At 42.9% G+C, this 18,014-nt stretch overlaps 1 protein-coding gene across 1 annotated transcript in view; it reads left to right on the forward strand.

Annotated features, from left to right (window-relative positions):
- NUP205 (nucleoporin 205) overlaps positions 1 to 18,014 on the forward strand; it is a 72,753-nt gene that overhangs the window by 29,899 nt on the left and 24,840 nt on the right. Inside the window, exons 16-24 of the mRNA XM_061639474.1 lie at positions 4,241 to 4,340; positions 8,506 to 8,643; positions 8,938 to 9,127; positions 10,882 to 11,002; positions 14,244 to 14,325; positions 14,859 to 15,023; positions 15,430 to 15,554; positions 15,889 to 16,003; positions 16,795 to 16,944. Coding sequence (XP_061495458.1) covers positions 4,241 to 4,340; positions 8,506 to 8,643; positions 8,938 to 9,127; positions 10,882 to 11,002; positions 14,244 to 14,325; positions 14,859 to 15,023; positions 15,430 to 15,554; positions 15,889 to 16,003; positions 16,795 to 16,944 — 1,186 coding nt within the window. The remainder of the gene's footprint in view (positions 1 to 4,240; positions 4,341 to 8,505; positions 8,644 to 8,937; positions 9,128 to 10,881; positions 11,003 to 14,243; positions 14,326 to 14,858; positions 15,024 to 15,429; positions 15,555 to 15,888; positions 16,004 to 16,794; positions 16,945 to 18,014) is intronic.

Genomic DNA, 18,014 nt, shown 5'->3' on the forward strand with positions numbered 1-18,014 from the left:
GAAGGGCAAAGGACACCTGTATCAACCATCCTTTCTGGAACAGACAATGTACCCAGACTAAGGGCCAACAGCACTGCAACAGATCGGGGTTCGGATCCCAGTCGCGAGGGAATAAGCATCAATTCTGACACCAGCACCCCTCAGGTGGGAGGCTGTCTCCAACGCCTTGCCTAGCAATGGAGGGGACACATTATCAGACCAGTGAGTGCTACACACCCTCCGATATGGCTTATGGTTGGAATTAACATCCCTCCCTCCGATGAGATTTATCCCATCCCCCCTCACGACGTCTCCAGACAAGAAAGAAAGGTCCTATAGGCAATTTCTCATCTCCTGCATATTGCAGTGGTAGAGAACCTGTACCGACAGGAGAGAGGTTTTCAGGAAATTACTCAATATTCTTCACTGTCGTGAAAAAAGATGGCTCATTCAGGGCAGTACTTGATCTCAAGAACCTAAAGCAGTACATAAAGTACTGCAAGTTTCACATGGATACCTTGTTATCGATCAAGGAGGCATTGAGAAACGAGGACTTCTCCTCGATCGACCTCAAGGAGGCCTACCTTCATATCCCTATTTTTCCACCTCACTGACACTATATCAGATTCGCGGTGCGAGTGGCTATGTCCTTCGGCCTGGCATCTGCCCCCAGGGTATTCACAAAGATCATGGTTGCTCTGGTGGCACACCTCAAGACACAAGGAGTCCATGTCTTCCCCTAGCTAGACAACTTTCTGATCCGATCTGCGTCCTTCCACCAGGTCTGGGAAGATCTGCACGTCACCTTGGCCTGCCTAAAAGATCATGGCTTCCTCATCAACCAAACCAAGAGCCAGCTTTTTCCATCCCCCTGCATAGTACATCTGGGGGCAACTATAGACTCGCAGTAGGGTTTCATAAGGTTAACACAAGACAGAGTGGACAAGATTCGTACAGCAGTAACACATTTTCTAACTTCACCTTCGGCAGACCTTATGCATCTGGCATTTATCTTGGGGTTGATGGTTTCAACCTTTCAAACTACCTCATGGATGCATCATCACTCTCTTCCCCTACAGTGGGAGTTATTGCCTTTCCAAAATGACATAGCAACCAAGCACCACTGGGGGTAACACTATCTCCAGCAGTCTGCCGGTCCCTGTTATGGTGGTCTCACGAACCCAGTCTGCTAAAGGGAATGCCGTTCCAGGATCCTCCATGAACTTTGATCACGTCAGACACCAGCCTAACAGGATGGGGATCCATTTGCGATGGCCAGATGGTGCAAGGCACATGGTCACCACAGGAATCCACACTACCTATCAATCTCTTAGGACTTCGGGCAGTTTGTGTTGCCCTGAGACACTTTGCGCAGTTCAGATAGTTGGGGGCAGTACTGGTCAGAACAGACAACGTATCAGCCAAATCGCATTTGAACCATCTGGGAGGCACACGCTCCCCCCACCTCCAGAAAGAAGCCTCATTTTTTCAGTGGGTGGAGACAAATGTGGACTCGGTCCTTGCGGACTACCTCAAGGGGGAGGACAACTGCCAAGAGGATTGGCTGAGCCAACAGAAAGTACATCATGGAGAATGGAAGCTTCACCCAATGGCCTTTCAAGAGGTAGTAAAATGCTTCGGCAGAGTCAAAGTGGACCTCTTTGACACTCATCTCAGCCGCCAGGTAAAGAGGTTCTTCTCCAGGTAAACGACACAAGAGGCAGAAGGAATAGATGCTCTGACATCCCAGTGGCGTCCAGGCCAGCTGTACGCCTTCCCACTGCTTCCAATCATTCCCAGGGTAATACAAAAGATCCAAGCCGAAAGGGCGACAGTTCTACTGATAGCCCCATGGTGGCCAAGGAGTCCCTGGCTTCCAGAACTTCTTGACCTGTTGGTCGATCTTCCGTGGCAAATTCCCCTCAGGGAAGACCTGCTATCACAGGGACACCTTCTCCACCCAAATCCAGGGTGGTTGGCACTTCATGTCTGGAGGTTGAGAGGTGACATCTCTTGAAGAGAGGCACTCCGGCGCAAGTTGTGGAAACTATGATGGCCTCTAGACATCCTTTTACGGTGAGAATATACAAGGCTACATGGAAGGCAATTTCAGCTTGGTCACAGAAGAAAAGTATACTTCCAAAGAAAGCAGGTATCAACCAGGGCTGTGGAGTCTGAGTTGTGGAGTCGGAGTCAGGAGCAATTTTGGGTGGAGTCGGAGTCGGTAGAAATGTACCGACTCCGACTCCGTATTCAAAATAAATTTTCATTTACAATTTTTTTAAAATATAAATTCAAAATGTCAAAGAAGCTTCCCATGAAGTCAGCTGTAGTTGAGCATTTCACCGTAACTCAAGATGGAAAACATTTTGTGTGTCAGTGTATGACACAGGACCCAGATGAAGACAAATGCTGTGATGCCAAGATCAGCGCATATTCAGGCAGCGATAAAAATGCTCCTATGAGAGCTTCCAATTTAAAAAGACATTTATAGCCCTTTCCAGGGCTGTGGAGTTGGAAGCAATTTTTGGTGGAGTCAGAGTCGGAGTTAGAGTCGGACAGTAGAAAAATAGAGGAGTTGGAGTCGGAGTCGAAGGTTTGGCGTACCGACTCCACAGCCCTGGTATCAACAAAATCCTCACCTTTCTACAAGATGGCTTCTCTTTGGGTGTTAGGCCAAACACCCTGAAACGCCAGGCATCGGCATTATTGGCAATTCTGTCTAAATCTCCAAAACAACTGCTTGGATCTCACCCATTTCTCAAGCGCTTTCTTCATGGGGCAACAATATCAGCACCTCCCACGGTCCATCGCTACCCAATGTGGGACCTGCATAAGGTGTTAACGGTGCTACAAAAGCCCCCATTTGAACCTCTGAGTCAAATCTCTCTCTCTTTATTATCCTTTGTTCCTTGTGGCAATTACTTCAGCCCATAGAGTGTCTGAGCTGAATGCCCTCTCTGTTGACAAGAATTTCTGTGTGTTTCATGATAGAGTAGTCCTACGCACTGTTCCTTCTTTTTGCCCTAAAGTACTTTAACTTTTCACTGTCAGCAAGAGCTGGTGCTCCCTTGTTTCTGTCCTAACCCGGTCCACCCCACAGAGAAAGCGTGGCACTCGCTTGACATGCGAAGAGCCCTGAAAGTGTATAACTTTAAAACAAAATCCATACGTAAGACAGATAATTTATTTGTATCCTTTCACTCAGTGTTGTTGGTGAACAAGGTTTCTTCATCTACACTGGCTAGGTGGATCAAGGCATGTATCACCCTAGCATACACCTCACTATGGCTAGCCCAGCCGGCCAGGATAGTGGCACACTCAACCAGGGCGGCAGCCACATCAGCAGGATTCTCATGCAATGCATCTCTGTTAGAGATTTGTAGAGCAACTACATGGGCCACTCCTAATACATTTATTAAGCACTATAAGATTAACATGTACGCTTCTGCTGAGGCCGTCTTTGGGAGGAGAGTGCTACAGCATGTTCTCTCAGATCAATAGTGTATTCAGCCCAGCGATATTCCCACCCTACATGGGTCAGTTTTGGTATGTCCCATGTGAGATCATCTTTTACATGCACAGGAGAAAAGACATTTAGTCTTAACGTGAGACAGTTTTCTCTGCGCATGTCAAATGATGATCTCAGGGCCACTCCCTAGGAGGGCTGGGCTGCCATCATTACTCTAGAATAGCCTATAGCAGAGAGTGTATGTTATATGTAGTTTTGTTGGTGTGGTTCCTATCGTTTCTATCCTCGTGAGTTGGCTTGTCATCAAGAACTGGAGCAAGGAGCTACATGGAGCAGGAAGTCAATGCAAAATTAATCAGCGTTCTTCTGCCTTCAGCTGCTAGGTGGAGCTAGCTACCCACCTGAGATAATCTTTCGACATGCATAGAGAAAACCATTTCATGGTAAGACCAAGTGTCTCTTTTTGTTTTCAATAGTGTTGTAAGTTGCTTGGAGACCTTTGGGTAGCAAGCAACTAACCAAAATAATAACAGTAATGATAATTCAATTTCCTAGCACTTTCTTTGTTTTTATTTCAGATACAGTTCTTAGTCATAGTGGTTTGAATTCAATGGTTCCTTTCTTCCAATAGAAGACTTTCTGCTGATGGTAATACTTCCATTAGAGGAAGACTCCTTCCATTTGGAAAAGCTTCTTCTGCAGGAGCAAGGGAGCTTCTGAATGTATATGGTCACTGGACCTTTTTTTTAAAGTGTGTAAACAATATTTTGTGTCTGGTTTTCTTGACAGTGGGAAGTAGCTGAAGCAGTTCTGGAGGTTTTTTACAAATTGCTGAGAGATTATGAACCTCAGCTTGAGGATTTTGTAGACCAATATGTGGAGTTACAAGGTATGCTTTTTCTTCATCTGTTTTTAGCTGTTTATTAGCTTTTTTGTATCTTGCTTGAGGAAGGAAACAAAATGTTAACCCCCTCTCCAGCCCCTTTGGTGAATGCCATAGACTCCTCCTTGGGAACCAGCCTTTAGAGATGGGACACAGTTCTAGAGATAACCAGAATAATACACACTCCCAGCTTTCCTGCTTGGTTCAGGCTTGCTGTTAGAAAGCTTGTTGCAAAATTACAGCTCCTTGCCCAGTTTTGGCCACCACACAATGGTCTGCTGCCAAGATGGAAAAAAAGGAGGAAGTGGATTCTAACTAATGCACAGGTCAAGAGGCTTGTGGAAGGCTGGTCAGCATGGGAAAGAGAGGAGGCATCATGTTCTTTAATGTCCTAGCAAAGGTTGCAAACATTGGATTAGTCAGTGGAGGAACTGTAATATCTTTTGCGGCCAAGTTAATGTCAGTCTTGGGCATCACCAGTGATGGAAGAGTCCCAGTGGGTGACATGGTGGCGGTACTTCAGTCAACTGGTACAGCAGGACTTGCCTCCAAGAAGAAAGCCCCCTGCAACATTTAAGATCTGAAGATGATCTTATGGATCTTATGGGAGCGCCATCAGTCTCCAGCTGGAGCAGGATCTTTTCTGAAGGAACCCTGATACCAACGTAGCTCTCTGCCTAGGGAAACTCTAACAGCATTCCTTGCTTTCTGCTGACAAGTAAAGACATTGTTGTTTCAGTTGGCTTGTGGGAATTAGCTACTCTTCACCCTTTTGATTGCAGCACTGTTTCCCCCAGTTTGTATTACATTTTAATTGTTGCTTTTATTGTTGTTTTGATTGCTGTAAGTCATTGTGGCATTTTAGTGAGCAGTACTTTAGGAGGAAGAGCAGGATATAAATTTCATAAATACATAAATGATAAAATAAATAAAATAATCGCCATTGCTATTTAATGTTTGCCTAACTTCAACAGTATCCGAAATACTGTGCAAAACATGATCAGAGAGCACAATTTCCTTCAGAGATTTCTGTCAAAGATCCCCCTCACCCCTAGGCAATTGTCCCTGGGCAGGCACTCCCTGTGCCTCTCCTTACCAGGCTGATTTACACCCAACACCAACACTGTAAGGTAAGTAGACTGCCACCACCCCTTAACCTGGTTTTCTACTCTGAGCAAGGGGAATTCAGAGCACCCATTAGACTAGGTATCCTACCCAGAGGTGGATTCAGACTGAGGCGAGGTGATGTCTTTCCCCCTTTTTATTAAAGTTATGGTTACATCCAAAGCGGTGCACTTCATATACCTGTCTACTCTGACTCACTACTTTCCCTAACTATCCTACCTAAACAGTCTCTGCAGCGTTTGCGGAGAGTTGACTCAGCGCTTGTGCCTTGGGAGACACCTGCTTAAGTAGGCAAGGTTCTTGTGCGTAAACGGTGGCTCCCCGAGTTCCACCCTTTGAAAGTCTTCTCGCGCCTCCTCCCGCGAGGCAAGGGGGAGCAAGTCTCAGGCGGCCCATCTGATAGCGGGGCTTTCTAGGTGACCACACAGTCTCTGGAAGCAGGATGTTGATTGACTGGGAAGCATTTGAAGGGTCTGGCGGGGATTTCTGTATGGGAGTAGATGGCGTGATCAGAGAGTCGCTTCCCAACTGCTCGGGTGTTGGACTCGCAGGCGGGGCAGGAGCTGCCTCAGTAGAAATGCCGGGCATGGGAGTTTGATGGCTGCCAGAACCCTCCCCGCTTGTCTCCCTTCCTTCAACTCCCCAAGGAGCCTCACCCTCATCTGACTCCCCCCCCCCAATCTAACTCGCCCTTCGTCACAACACTAGCAGAGATTCCCAAGAGCAAGAGCTATTGTTGCACTCACTGCTCTGGAGCCTTCAGCCAAACCCAGTTCAATAGTTAGTAGCTTTGTGATCAAAGTACTGGTTTCAGAGGCACAGCCCCAGGTAACACACACCAATTAATATGAGGTAGTTTATTAAATATATTAAAAGTGCATATAAAAGAGCAGCATACAATTTCCTTTAAGCCAAAACACCCTTAAACAGGGCTAGGCATAGTCAACAACCATACACAATAAATGTGACGTAACATAACATAACAAAACTTACTAGCCTAAGCTAATACACCATAAAATATAAGAGCCTGGTCCCCTTCTGGCTCCTTATACCACAAGACATCACATCGGTAAGTCAAGACCGAAACTCAATCCAGACAAGACTGAGACGCTGTTGGTGAGTGCCTTTTCCGCTCAGATGGAGGATGTTCATCCTGTTCTGGATGGGGTTACACTCCCCCTGAAGGAACAGGTTCGTAGTCTGGGGGTTCTTTTCGACCCTTCCTTGTCACTCGAGGCTCAGGTAGCCTCGGTGGCTTGGAATGCGTTTTACCATCTTCGTTTGGTAGCCCAACTACGCCCCTATCTTGGCGGTGACGACCTCGCCTCAGTTGTTCATGCTCTAGTGACCTCTAGATTGGATTACTGTAATGCACTCTACGTGGGGCTGCCCTTGAAGACGGTTCGGAAGCTGCAGCTAGTGCAAAACGCAGCAGCCAGACTACTGACGAGGACCAAGCGGCCCTCACATATTACACCTGTTCTGGCCCGTTTGCACTGGTTGCCGATTTGTTTCCGGGCCAGATTCAGGGTGCTGGTATTGACCTATAAAGCCTTACACGGTGTGGGCCCGCAATATCTGATGGAATGCCTCTCCCGCTATGAACCTACCCGTACACTTCGTTCGACATCTAAGGCCCTCCTCCGAGTACCGTCTCACCGAGAGGCTCGGAGGGTAATGGCAAGATCTAGGGCCTTTTCAGTGGTGGCCCCCGAATTGTGGAACAGTCTCCCCGAGGAGGTACGCCTGGCGCCTACGCTGCTATCCTTTTGGCGCCAGGCTAAAACCTTCCTATTCTCCCAGGCATTTTAATATATTTCTATGTATTTTACTGTTTTAATGTTTTAGCTATGCTAATATCATTTAATGTTATTATGAATTTGTATTTTTATCTGTGATTTTGTTTATTTATTGTATTATTGTATGTTGTACACCACCCAGGGAGCCATTGGCTATGGGCGGTTTATAAATGAAATTAAATAAATAAATAAATAAGATGGAATGGGAACCACTAACTGAAGAATAGCCCCACTTTTATGGGGATTTGCTCAGCAACAGCGCCAATTAGCTAATCCTGACACCTCTTGATGATGGAATAGCCTAAAAGTTCACAGCAAGGGCAGGACTACTAATTTACGGCAACTCAGGCCTCCTGACCTTGGTACCAGGCAGTATAGAGAAGATTCAGCTGCCTCCCTTTAGAATAACAAGCTGCAGCTAGGTGGTATGAAACGCCCTAATTTTTCCCAGCAGAGAGCATCCCAGAAACCTATGAAAAATATTTCCCACAATTCTTTCTTTGGCCAACCTTAGCCGTTCTTGACAATTTCTATACATTTTTCATAGATAGGACAGGGTGGAGAGGGTGCAGGTGCTGACAAATGAGTAACAGGGAACGATTAGGAGAGAGTCTTGTCACAAGCAAGCTGTAGTTAAAATGCAATAATGAGGTCCAAAAAATGTTTTCCTATGAAAGTGTTAGGAGCACCTCTGAGTTATGGGGAGGAAGTGGATTTGAGACATAGGGTGAAGCATGGAAGAAAACATTTAAAAATGAACTTGTACAGAACATAGGGAGAGAGTGGGAAGTTATAAGGGTGGTGAGAGGAGATTCAGTCAGACAAGAGAGTTTTAAAAATAAGGACTGTAACTTTGAAGTTAATGCAGGGAGTGACATGAGACATAAGGAGATAAATGATGTACTCCATTGTGGTGAGAGGGAAAGCTGAGAATTCAGCAGAGATAATCTGAGTTTAAGAAGAAAAATAATAATAGCAGGGAAAGCCAACAAGGACCTATTCACTGTAACACTAAGAGGCAGTCAGTGCAAAGACAATGTTTTCAAGAATAAATGCAAAGAAAATGCTAAAACAGAGAAAGCAACTGGATTTTATAATTGTTTAGATGTTGGTATAGGAGGGGGAGGAGGAAAAGCAGGGAAGCAAAACGTCATGGTGACTGTGATTAGTTTTCTGTGATAAGGCAATTAAAATTTTCTATTATACTATAACACCGATAAATAATAATTGTGCTTTTCTTTCTTTAGGAGAAGAAATTATAGCGTATAAACCACCTGGATTCAACCTGATGTATCATCTATTGAATGAGTCACCAATATTGGGACTGTCTCTTAGCTTGCTGGAAGAAGGGGTTAAACAACTAGATACCTATGCGCCTTTCCCTGGTATGTAGCAAAAATCAAACTTGGCAGCTCTTAAAATATTGGTGGTACTTCCTGTATTGGCTGCAAATTGAATTCGTTGTATAGATCCACTCCAAGAAAAGCTGCTGAATAAAAGTTGGAAGGTCTCGAGTGGGGTGGGGGTTTTTTGAGGGGTGGCGATGGTACAAATCTTGACTTAATATGGCTCCATCAGTGTACATACATGTAGATGACTGCAGGTTGATGTTTACCACCTAGTAAGTGTTCTAGGCATGGAAGTGTAATTTCACTTGTCTATTTTTCTTCCTTCTATAGGAAAGAAGCATTTAGAGAAAGCAGTACAGTATTGCCTTGGGCTGCTCAATCTGACTCTACAGAAAGAGAACCTTTTCATGGACTTCTTAAGGGAAAGCCATCTCTCCCTGATTGTTACATCACTAGAACAGCTACTGCAAGGAATCAACCCTCGAACTAAGAAGGCAGACCACGTGGTGAATATTGCCAGGTAGACCTAATATATTTAGAAAGATAGGCATGGTTCTAGAGATGACCAGCATAATGGGAGCCCATTGTGTGCCTGCTGAGAGGTTCCTACACTTGCCTTGCTCCTCATGCAGATTCTCCCTATTCAGCTGACTTTGTAGAAATCAAATAATGGCTCTGTACTGATGTTTACTATTGTGTCCTATAGTTGTCTCTCAGATTCTCAAGAATCTGCTCCAAGCAATTGCATATAGTTTTTCTGAACCAAATAACTTTTGAATTTATTTATTTATTTAATAAGCTAAGGAGATAATTGGAATTTGATGGGGCAGAATGAGTGTGAGTGTGGAAACAGGGACTAATGAGGGTGTTGGATACAATGAACTAGGGAATAGACTGTAGGTTTCAGGTGCAGCTGCTACCATACTCAGGGTACATTGTGCTGGTAAGGTATACATGGATATTTTCATGGCCACATGTTTTTAGTGATTATTAGGGACAAGTGGAACCTGAAACAAACTGTTGCTCTTTTTCAGGATACTCCATTCCATTCCCTGTCTTTCCTACAATCTATTAGCATTCTGCATACTCAGCATACTCAGTCTTCATTGGGCTGTTTTGAAGTCCCTTCCCCATTTAACATTTTTTCTAAAGCGTTTTTTTTTTGTTCCCCAAGGCTGCTAATACAGTCATCTTGTATGTGGATGGTGCTATTTTGGCTACATAAAGACCAGTGCTCAGGGAATTTAGTTTGCTATTAGTATATACAAGTGGGATATGCAACAAAATGTTGCAGTGTTGAGTGCTCCCTGCTCAGGATTCTAGCCACTCAATTCCATTCCCTCTCCCCCCCCCCAGTTTTTCAGTTTTGCACATCAGTCAGCATGCCATGCCTACTAGACATGTTCAGTGCTCACTGTGCTGTTCTCCCCCACTCCGATTATTTTCCTAAAGTTTTTTTTTAATCTGTAAACCTTTGGGGTTCCCACCAAGCATGCCGGTACCTCCCTCTTGTGTGTGAGTGTGCTGTTTTGGTTATAACGGGACTGGCATTCAGAAAAATGAGAGAGCTATTTGTATATAATATGACTTAAAATCATATTTGTGTGCCTGAAGTACATGCATGCAGCAGTGACCGGGGGGGGGGCACAGAGCAATAACAGAGTCCTCCTGGTGGTGTGTTCACAAGGATCGGAATGGAACAGGGTGCAGTGGCAGAGTTGAGGAGCTCTGGGTTGACAGTGGCTGCCCAAAGGTGCACACAACAATGATGCCAGCCCAGAGCTCCCCAACCTTGCTGTTGCCTCATTCCATCCCTGTTCTGCTGAACACAGTGCTGCCTCTACTGGGATAAAGTCTCTACTGTGCACCATCTCTGTTACCTTTTTAGCACCTACTGAAGACCTTCCTCTTTCAAGCCTTTTAAGTAGAGACCTTATCCCAGTCTGTGTCTGTGATGGAATTGCTTTTTAAGATGTGTTTAAAGCTTTTTTCAAATATGTTTTATTCTAATATATTTTGAAGTCTGTTTTTTATGATGTTTTAGAGTGTATTTAGTGTTTTTGTTTGCCACCCTGGGCTCCTACTAGGAGGAAGGGTGGGATATAAATTGAATGAATGAATAAGTAAATAAATGAATAAATGTCACCCCTGTTACTTTCACATGCTGCTGCTGCTGCATACATATTTTTTTATGAAGCATTATTAAGACTTTTTTTCTCTCTGGCATTTCTGGTCAGAATTGACAATTGCTATAATGTTCTTGTAATTTGAAAGGTATCTCTATCATGGCAATACCAATCCTGAATTGGCTTTTGAAAGTTCCAAGATCCTGTGTTGCATTTCTTGCAGTTCTAATATTCAGGTCAAATTGATTGGAGACTTCACACAGGACCAGGTAACTACTGTTAATTTGTTTAAACAAGGGAAGAATGATGTTGCCATTTAACAGCAAACAGCTTTACTGTTACAGTGCTTGGGTTTATTATTGTAAGACATTGAAATGTGTGGTCATTCTCTCTCACACATGTATAACATGAAAACTTGGAAGGAGAGAGCTGGGGCATATTTTCTTTTCTTTCAACTAGGTCAAACTATTAGATCTGATTTCCTTTTGCCCACATTTCTCTCATGTAATGTGGAAGAGGCTTAATACCAAGAAGAAGTAGGACTATATCAAACTTGTGTGCCCTTTCTTTTGGTACTAAGCACTTGCATGCTGTGTGATGAAGTAATAATCAGGGCTGGCATGAAAGCCAGGCTCAAAAGATTGGGAGAATGTGTTTAAAATGATTGATTTATTAATTTGGTACTCGCCTTCAAACACAAAGAGTGCAGAGTTGCTTACATATCGTTCTCAGAACTCTCCCATCTAGTTAGTGATTAGGGCCCATCCCTCTTACCTTCAGCAGTAGGACTGTTTTCATGTACCATCAAACTATTTTCTGGATCTCCCTACAACTAATTTCTGGGTGGGGGTATGCGGGAGAACGGAAGAGGTGAAATCGGCAATAGCTGCCCTTCCCAACCCCAGAAGGCACTTGCTGCCTATCTACAGTGGCTGCAGCAGTGAGAGGGGGACATGGTTGAGGGCTAAGCAAGAACTGCCACAGCTGGTGAGCTCTGGGATGCCAAGCTGTTAGCTTTCAGCGGTGGGGTCTGCCTTGTGCCAGTTCTGGTCCTTGGAGCTTAAAGGGGAGCTCACCATGCATAGTGAGTCATACCTGACAGGCTGACCCTAAAGTAAGATACTAAAGGGGTTTGTCACTTAGGAGAGCAATGAGGGGCAAGGTTGCCCTCTCCCCCACACTGGACAATGCAGACTTAAGAAGGAGTAATTCTTTATAGTGAGAGCCAAGGTGAGGAGGAGCTGGCAAAAGGGTTATGATGGGACGTGACCACCTGGTTGAGAGATGGGTGAGTTAGACCACATGGGTCTGGGACAAAGGCTTATTTCTATGCCACTGTTGTGTCCTCAAGTAGCTGTCCAGTAGAGCTCTTCCAAGTGGTGAAGGGGCCAGTGGGAACCTCAAGCCTGGAGCCTCAGAATCATACTGTGTCAAGGTTGCAAGGCACTTTGAGGGTAAAGTTGCTGCATCCAGGTTGATCTTGATGCCACATTTGTTGCAGTAGAGCTGTCTGAAGCATTTTCAACCCTGATTTGGGATTACTTCCAGTTGATGAAGCCCAAGGATGTGGACAAGATGCTTGAAGACATTCGGCCTACCATCTGTGGTCTTGACTCTTGCCCTTCTTGGCTTTTGAGATCTAGCCAGAGTGTGTGGGTTGAGTGGGTGGGTTTGGGGAGAATGGTTAATATCTCCTTGCAGGAGAGGATTGTTTCTCCCATTTTAAAAGAGGCAGTGGTTCATCCCCTCTTCAAGAAGCCCTCCCTGGACCTGGCAGAGAGTAGCAACTATTGCATGATTGCGAATATACCCTTTCTGGACAAGGTGTTCCAGACATTGGTAGCTGTCCAGCTTCAAACGTGCTTGCAGGAAGATGATTATTTTGACCAATTTCAGGCTGGCTTCAGGCCTGGTTTTAGCACTAAAACTCTGATGAATTACCTATATTGGGACAGAGATAGGAGGAGTGCAACCCTGTTAATACGCCTTGATCTGTTGGCGGCTTTTGATTCCATTGACCATGGTATCCTCTTGGACCAACTCTGCACATTGGGAGTTGGAGGCACAGTAGGTGGTGGTTCCATTCCTACCTGCAGGGTTGGTCTCAGGCAGTAATAGTGGGAGGCGTCTGTTTAGCCCCATGGCAGTTGTGCTGTGGGGTCCTACAAAGTTCAGTTCTGTCTTCGATGCCTTTTAATATCTATTTGAACCTGTTGGGAGTGATCAGGAGATTTGGGGCAAGGTGTTGTCAGTATGCAGGTAGCAGTCATCTGAATTAGATGAAGCTGTGCAGATGCTAGATTAAATGTGCTTGGAGTCATTATAGGATGAATGAAGGGTAATAAACTGAATCCTGACAAGATGGAGGTGTTCTGGATTGGTCATTCAAGAAAATAGGGAGGTTCTGGATGGGGTTGCTTTCAATTTGGCCTTCTTGCTAGAGGCCCAGGTAGCCCACTGGTGCTGAGGGTTTTTTCCCACCTCCAGCTGGTTCACTAGCTATGGCCATTCCTGCACTGGGATAGCTTGGCCACAGTGATCTGTGCTCTAATGATCTCCTGTTTGGACTTCTGCAATTCTCTCTAAGTGGGGCTGCCCTTGAAAACTATCCAGAGACTGCAGCTGATGTAAAACACAGCAGCTAATGGGTATATCTGCACATGACTATATAATGCTGGTCCTCAAAGATCTATGCTGGCTGCCTGTTTAACACCCTGAATAGGCCTGGTGGCCGTTTTGCTGCATCGAACCATAAAACGCTTAGGACCTAGTTACTTGCAAAAGTACTTCTCATATTATATTTATTTATTATCTATTATTTAATTTGTATCCCGCCCTTCCTCCCAGCAGGAGCCCAGGGCGGCAAACAAAGTGCTAAAAACACTTTTAAACATCATAAAAACAGATCTTAAAATACATTAAAAGAAAACAAATATTGTGCTGTCTGGGCTTGAGATTGGGGAGAGAGACCCTTCTGGTAGTGCCAGCATTGACTTGAAATCAGGAGATCTATGACCGTGCAGAGGGCCTTCTCAGCAATGCTACCCTGCTTATGGAGCACCCTCCCCACTGATGCTAGGCTGGCGTGTACTCTGTGTATTTTCCAGCATCAGCTGAAGACACTTTTCTCTCTTCAGGCCTTTGAATGGGGTTTTGACTGGTGAAGATAAGACAAATGGATGTATTAATGATTTGTTTTAATTGCATGTTATACTGAATGGTATTCAATGCTAGTCCTACTCAGAGGAGACCCATTAATAGACATGACTAGCTAAGGTTCATTAATTTCAACGCGTCTATGACGTAGGTGAATACAATCCGCTGACTTTCATACAGTATTCCTTCCTGGGATCAGTTGTGATGAAGTAAGGAAGACAAATTCTATAAATATTTTTATAACCTCCATTAGAGTTGAGGACAGTTTTATGACTGCATAAAAGTTTTACTTTAAATTAGTGTCATCTTTTAATACCTTACTATCTTCTTTCTGTTCTTTGATTGCAAATCCAGAATATCAGTCAGAAATTAATGGCCGGGTTTGTGGAGTGTTTGGACAATGAAACTGCTGAAGAAATAATTAATCCTGATGAAGGTATGAAAGTATTCCATTTTTATTTTACATGAGAATGCTGTATTACTAAAAATGATAATCAAGGGGAGCCTTGTGTGACTTTATTTGCAGAACTCAAAACCATTTTATAATATGTATTTGGCAAACTGGGAGTAGCCTGTAACTGGATTCAGAATCCTGTGCCATTTTATTTTATTTGAAAAAAAAAACATTTTAAGCAAAATGCAGAGCACTAATTTGCAAATGAGTTTTAAAAATAATTCTAGAAAAGTCACTGGCCCACAAAATATTTTTATGTGGGTGTAGTTGCAGTTATACAGCTGATAATTATTAGAGGCACATTGACACTTGGAAATACTTCTATACAGGCTTCCCAACTTGGGTGCCTGGATGGGTCACCACAGGTGATTAGGCAAGGGACTATTTACAATCTTATCGTGATACTAAAAAATGTTGTGCATTATTATAAATAACCTATTAACATCTGTTGAATATTAAAACTGAGCACTTTATGAAAAGTGCACTTGTATTATTAATGTACTTTTGGTTTCAAGAACTTGAAGTTGAAAGGAAGCAGGCCCCGATTTACCATGAAACAAGGATTAATATCCTGAACCTTCTCATCACCTCTTTGGAGTGCAGCCCACCAAATCTTGCTTTGTATCTTCTGGGTTATGAATTTAAGAAGCCTGTCAGCACCACAAACTTGCAAGACCCAGGTAAATAGCTGAAGAGACATGGGGGCGGGATGGAAGTTGCTGCTGCTCACCAGTTGGAATCAACCCAATTGTGGAAGAAATGTAATTTTAGTCCACTATGAGCAACTGTTTTCATGCTCAATAGACAATAACAAAGTGGTCTATGTGCTATTCCATTTGTCCATCTTTTCAAATAAGTGAGCCGTATTAAAATTTGTGTGCCATAGAAAGTATATCAATATGTAAATTCTACAATATGAGTGAATAATTAGATCTTTTTTATAATCTAGTTTTGACAAAATGCAATGTAAATTTTTTACTCTAATTTAACCATTTTTGCGCAGTAGATCTTTAAAATATGGTGATGTTTGGATTCATATATCATGTATATATTTTTTCATCTAAATGTGAATGTTGCATCTTTAAGGTGTATTGGGTTGCCCTCGTACTTGTCTTCATGCTATTTTGAACATACTGGAAAATGGTACTGAAACAAGGTCTGGTCCCACAGCAGTTCGACAGTCTCCTCATCTAGCAGAATTGTGTTATCAGGTATACAAGATATTTTCTATTTGGGGAAAGCTAAAATGGGATATTTTGTATAAATCTAATCAGTTTTCAATTAGTAGGGAATTTGGTTTTGTAGTTTACTAATACAATTCTGATTTTTAAAACACTTAACAGCACAGTCCTACTCAGAAGTAAGTCTCATTGAGTTCAATGGGATTTATTTTCAAGTAAGTGTGTGTAGGATTGCATGAGTAGATTTACGTTCAAATACAATGCTTAATTAGAGACATTTTGGTTAATATTTCCTTTTAACCTAGTATTCCTTGAAAGCCTGTTAAAGGAAACTAATATCTGAATCCCCTTCTTGTTTAAACAGGTGATCTATCAGTTGTGTGCCTGCTCAGACACTTCAGGCCCAACTATGAGATATTTGAGGACCAGCCAGGATTTTTTGTACTCTCAGTTGCAGCATTTACCATTTTCTGTCAAAGGTAGTACTTTTTAAGTACAGTCTCACAATTTTATTTTATTTTTTTAACAGATTTATAACCTGCTTTTTAAGAAGCATGTTTTATACAGTGGCTTACAAAATACACATAAAAACAACCAATAAAACATCATTCCAGACTTTTAAAACATCTGCTTAATAATAGTAGTAAAAATTACAAAGAGCCCAACATTTGACAGAAAAATCAGATCACAGCACCTTTTCTACAGCTCATTTTACAGTTAATAACAGAAGGCCCTGTTTTAAAGTATAGAGGGATGGGGCTTTCCAGACCTCACACGGGACTGAATGTCACAACAGCAGGTCCAGCACTGATCTAACATTCTTTGTTAAATTCTCACTTGTTGCTTGGAAAAGCCACAGACACTTGTTGCCTACCTGATGCTTTTTTAGCAGAATTTGGAAAGTCTTGTCTTAGCAAATTTGGGAAGGCTTGGCTTGGCACACACAGAGACCTCATTTTCCCTACCTTTGTTTATTTGTATGCATCTTTGGGCATCTTTGTGTGCTTTTTCTAATCAGGTGATTAATCTCCATGTGCGGTGATGGGGGGCATGGAATATACATTTCAAAAGAGGCACCTCTTTTTCAGAGCTTTGCAGTTAATTGCACCATGTGAGAAGCTATTTCATTTAAACAACATTCCACACAGAGCAATGCCCATTTACCTTTGTGTCTAAGCAACCCATGTGCTATATGTGTACCATGTGGTAGGTTTTTCTGAAGTGTATGTATTGCTAAACTCTGCCAATCTTGTCCTATCTTGACTTCCAGAGCATGAGATTCCATCTTTGAACCAGATGTCATGGCTAATGAAGACGGCATCTATAGAACTACGTGTTACTTCATTGAACCGCCAGCGTTCTCACACACAGAGACTCTTACACCTCCTTCTGGATGATATGCCAGTCAAATCTTACTTAGGTAAATGGAGCATCCCAGGGCAGATTATTTTACATTTTATAGTGGCCACCTTTGGATATAAAGCTAAGCCATAGTTTCAGACTCCATGAACTGGGAGAAGAATTGTGCCAGTGTTTCATTTCAGTTTTCTTGAATCTTGGCTTGTTGCGTTGGAACTGTAGATCATGGTTTATTCCTGTGGTCAGTTTCAAAACAAGCCAGCTTTAAACCATGAGTTGTGAAGATGGCTTCTTTAAACTAACCATAGTTAATTGAATGACAATTCAAGTCGTCATAAGTCGTCATATGGACATGACATAAGCTAAGATTCAGGGAAACTAAAAAGAAATGCTGTGAAAATTCTCATTGTGGCCATGTGGGAGTAACAAGTCTCGTTTTGGTTTGGTCACATGGTGCTGAACTATGGTTTAGGGTTGCATCGAAACGCAGGCAGCACTTGAAGTTATGATCTTAGAGGTAAGAGATGCAGGCCACTGTTTATGACATGTTAAAGAGAACAACATATTTTCTCTCTTCTGTTTTCACATTTTAATAGCTTTGTCAGCACTTCTAACCAACACAGATATCTTGACCACAGTCAGTGAGAGATTACACAGTCTTCTACAATTAAGAGTTAACGCTTGGTTCTTATCTGCTAGTGGATCAAATAGCTACAAGATTGTGTTGTTAACCTCTCTAGTGTAAAGCTGCCAACACCAATGGTAACTAATTTGGGTGTACTAGCAGGATTTCTGAATGTCCAGAGGACATTTAAAAAGTTAAAAGAGAGTCCAAAATAATTACAGCTTGCCCAGGCCTCAATGCATGCTGGTGATAAATTTCAGTATATCTCGTTGAGATCATGCTTTGCAACCCCTTTATAATCCTTGTGGAAGGTAATAGTGAGAATGCCCTTATACCTGTCATACAGATTACATCTTGATATTTACCATGCATGCATAAGTTTCTCAGCCTCACAAGGTAACAGATTCAAGCTGTTATGAAAGCTGCAATTCAGATTGTATTGCTTTCTAAGAGAGTTGTTGCAAATAGAGCCCCAAAGCTCTTTTTTTGTTTGTATTATTACTTAA

This window comes from Rhineura floridana, chromosome 8 (genome assembly GCF_030035675.1).
Source record: "Rhineura floridana isolate rRhiFlo1 chromosome 8, rRhiFlo1.hap2, whole genome shotgun sequence".
Classification (NCBI taxonomy): domain Eukaryota; kingdom Metazoa; phylum Chordata; class Lepidosauria; order Squamata; family Rhineuridae; genus Rhineura; species Rhineura floridana.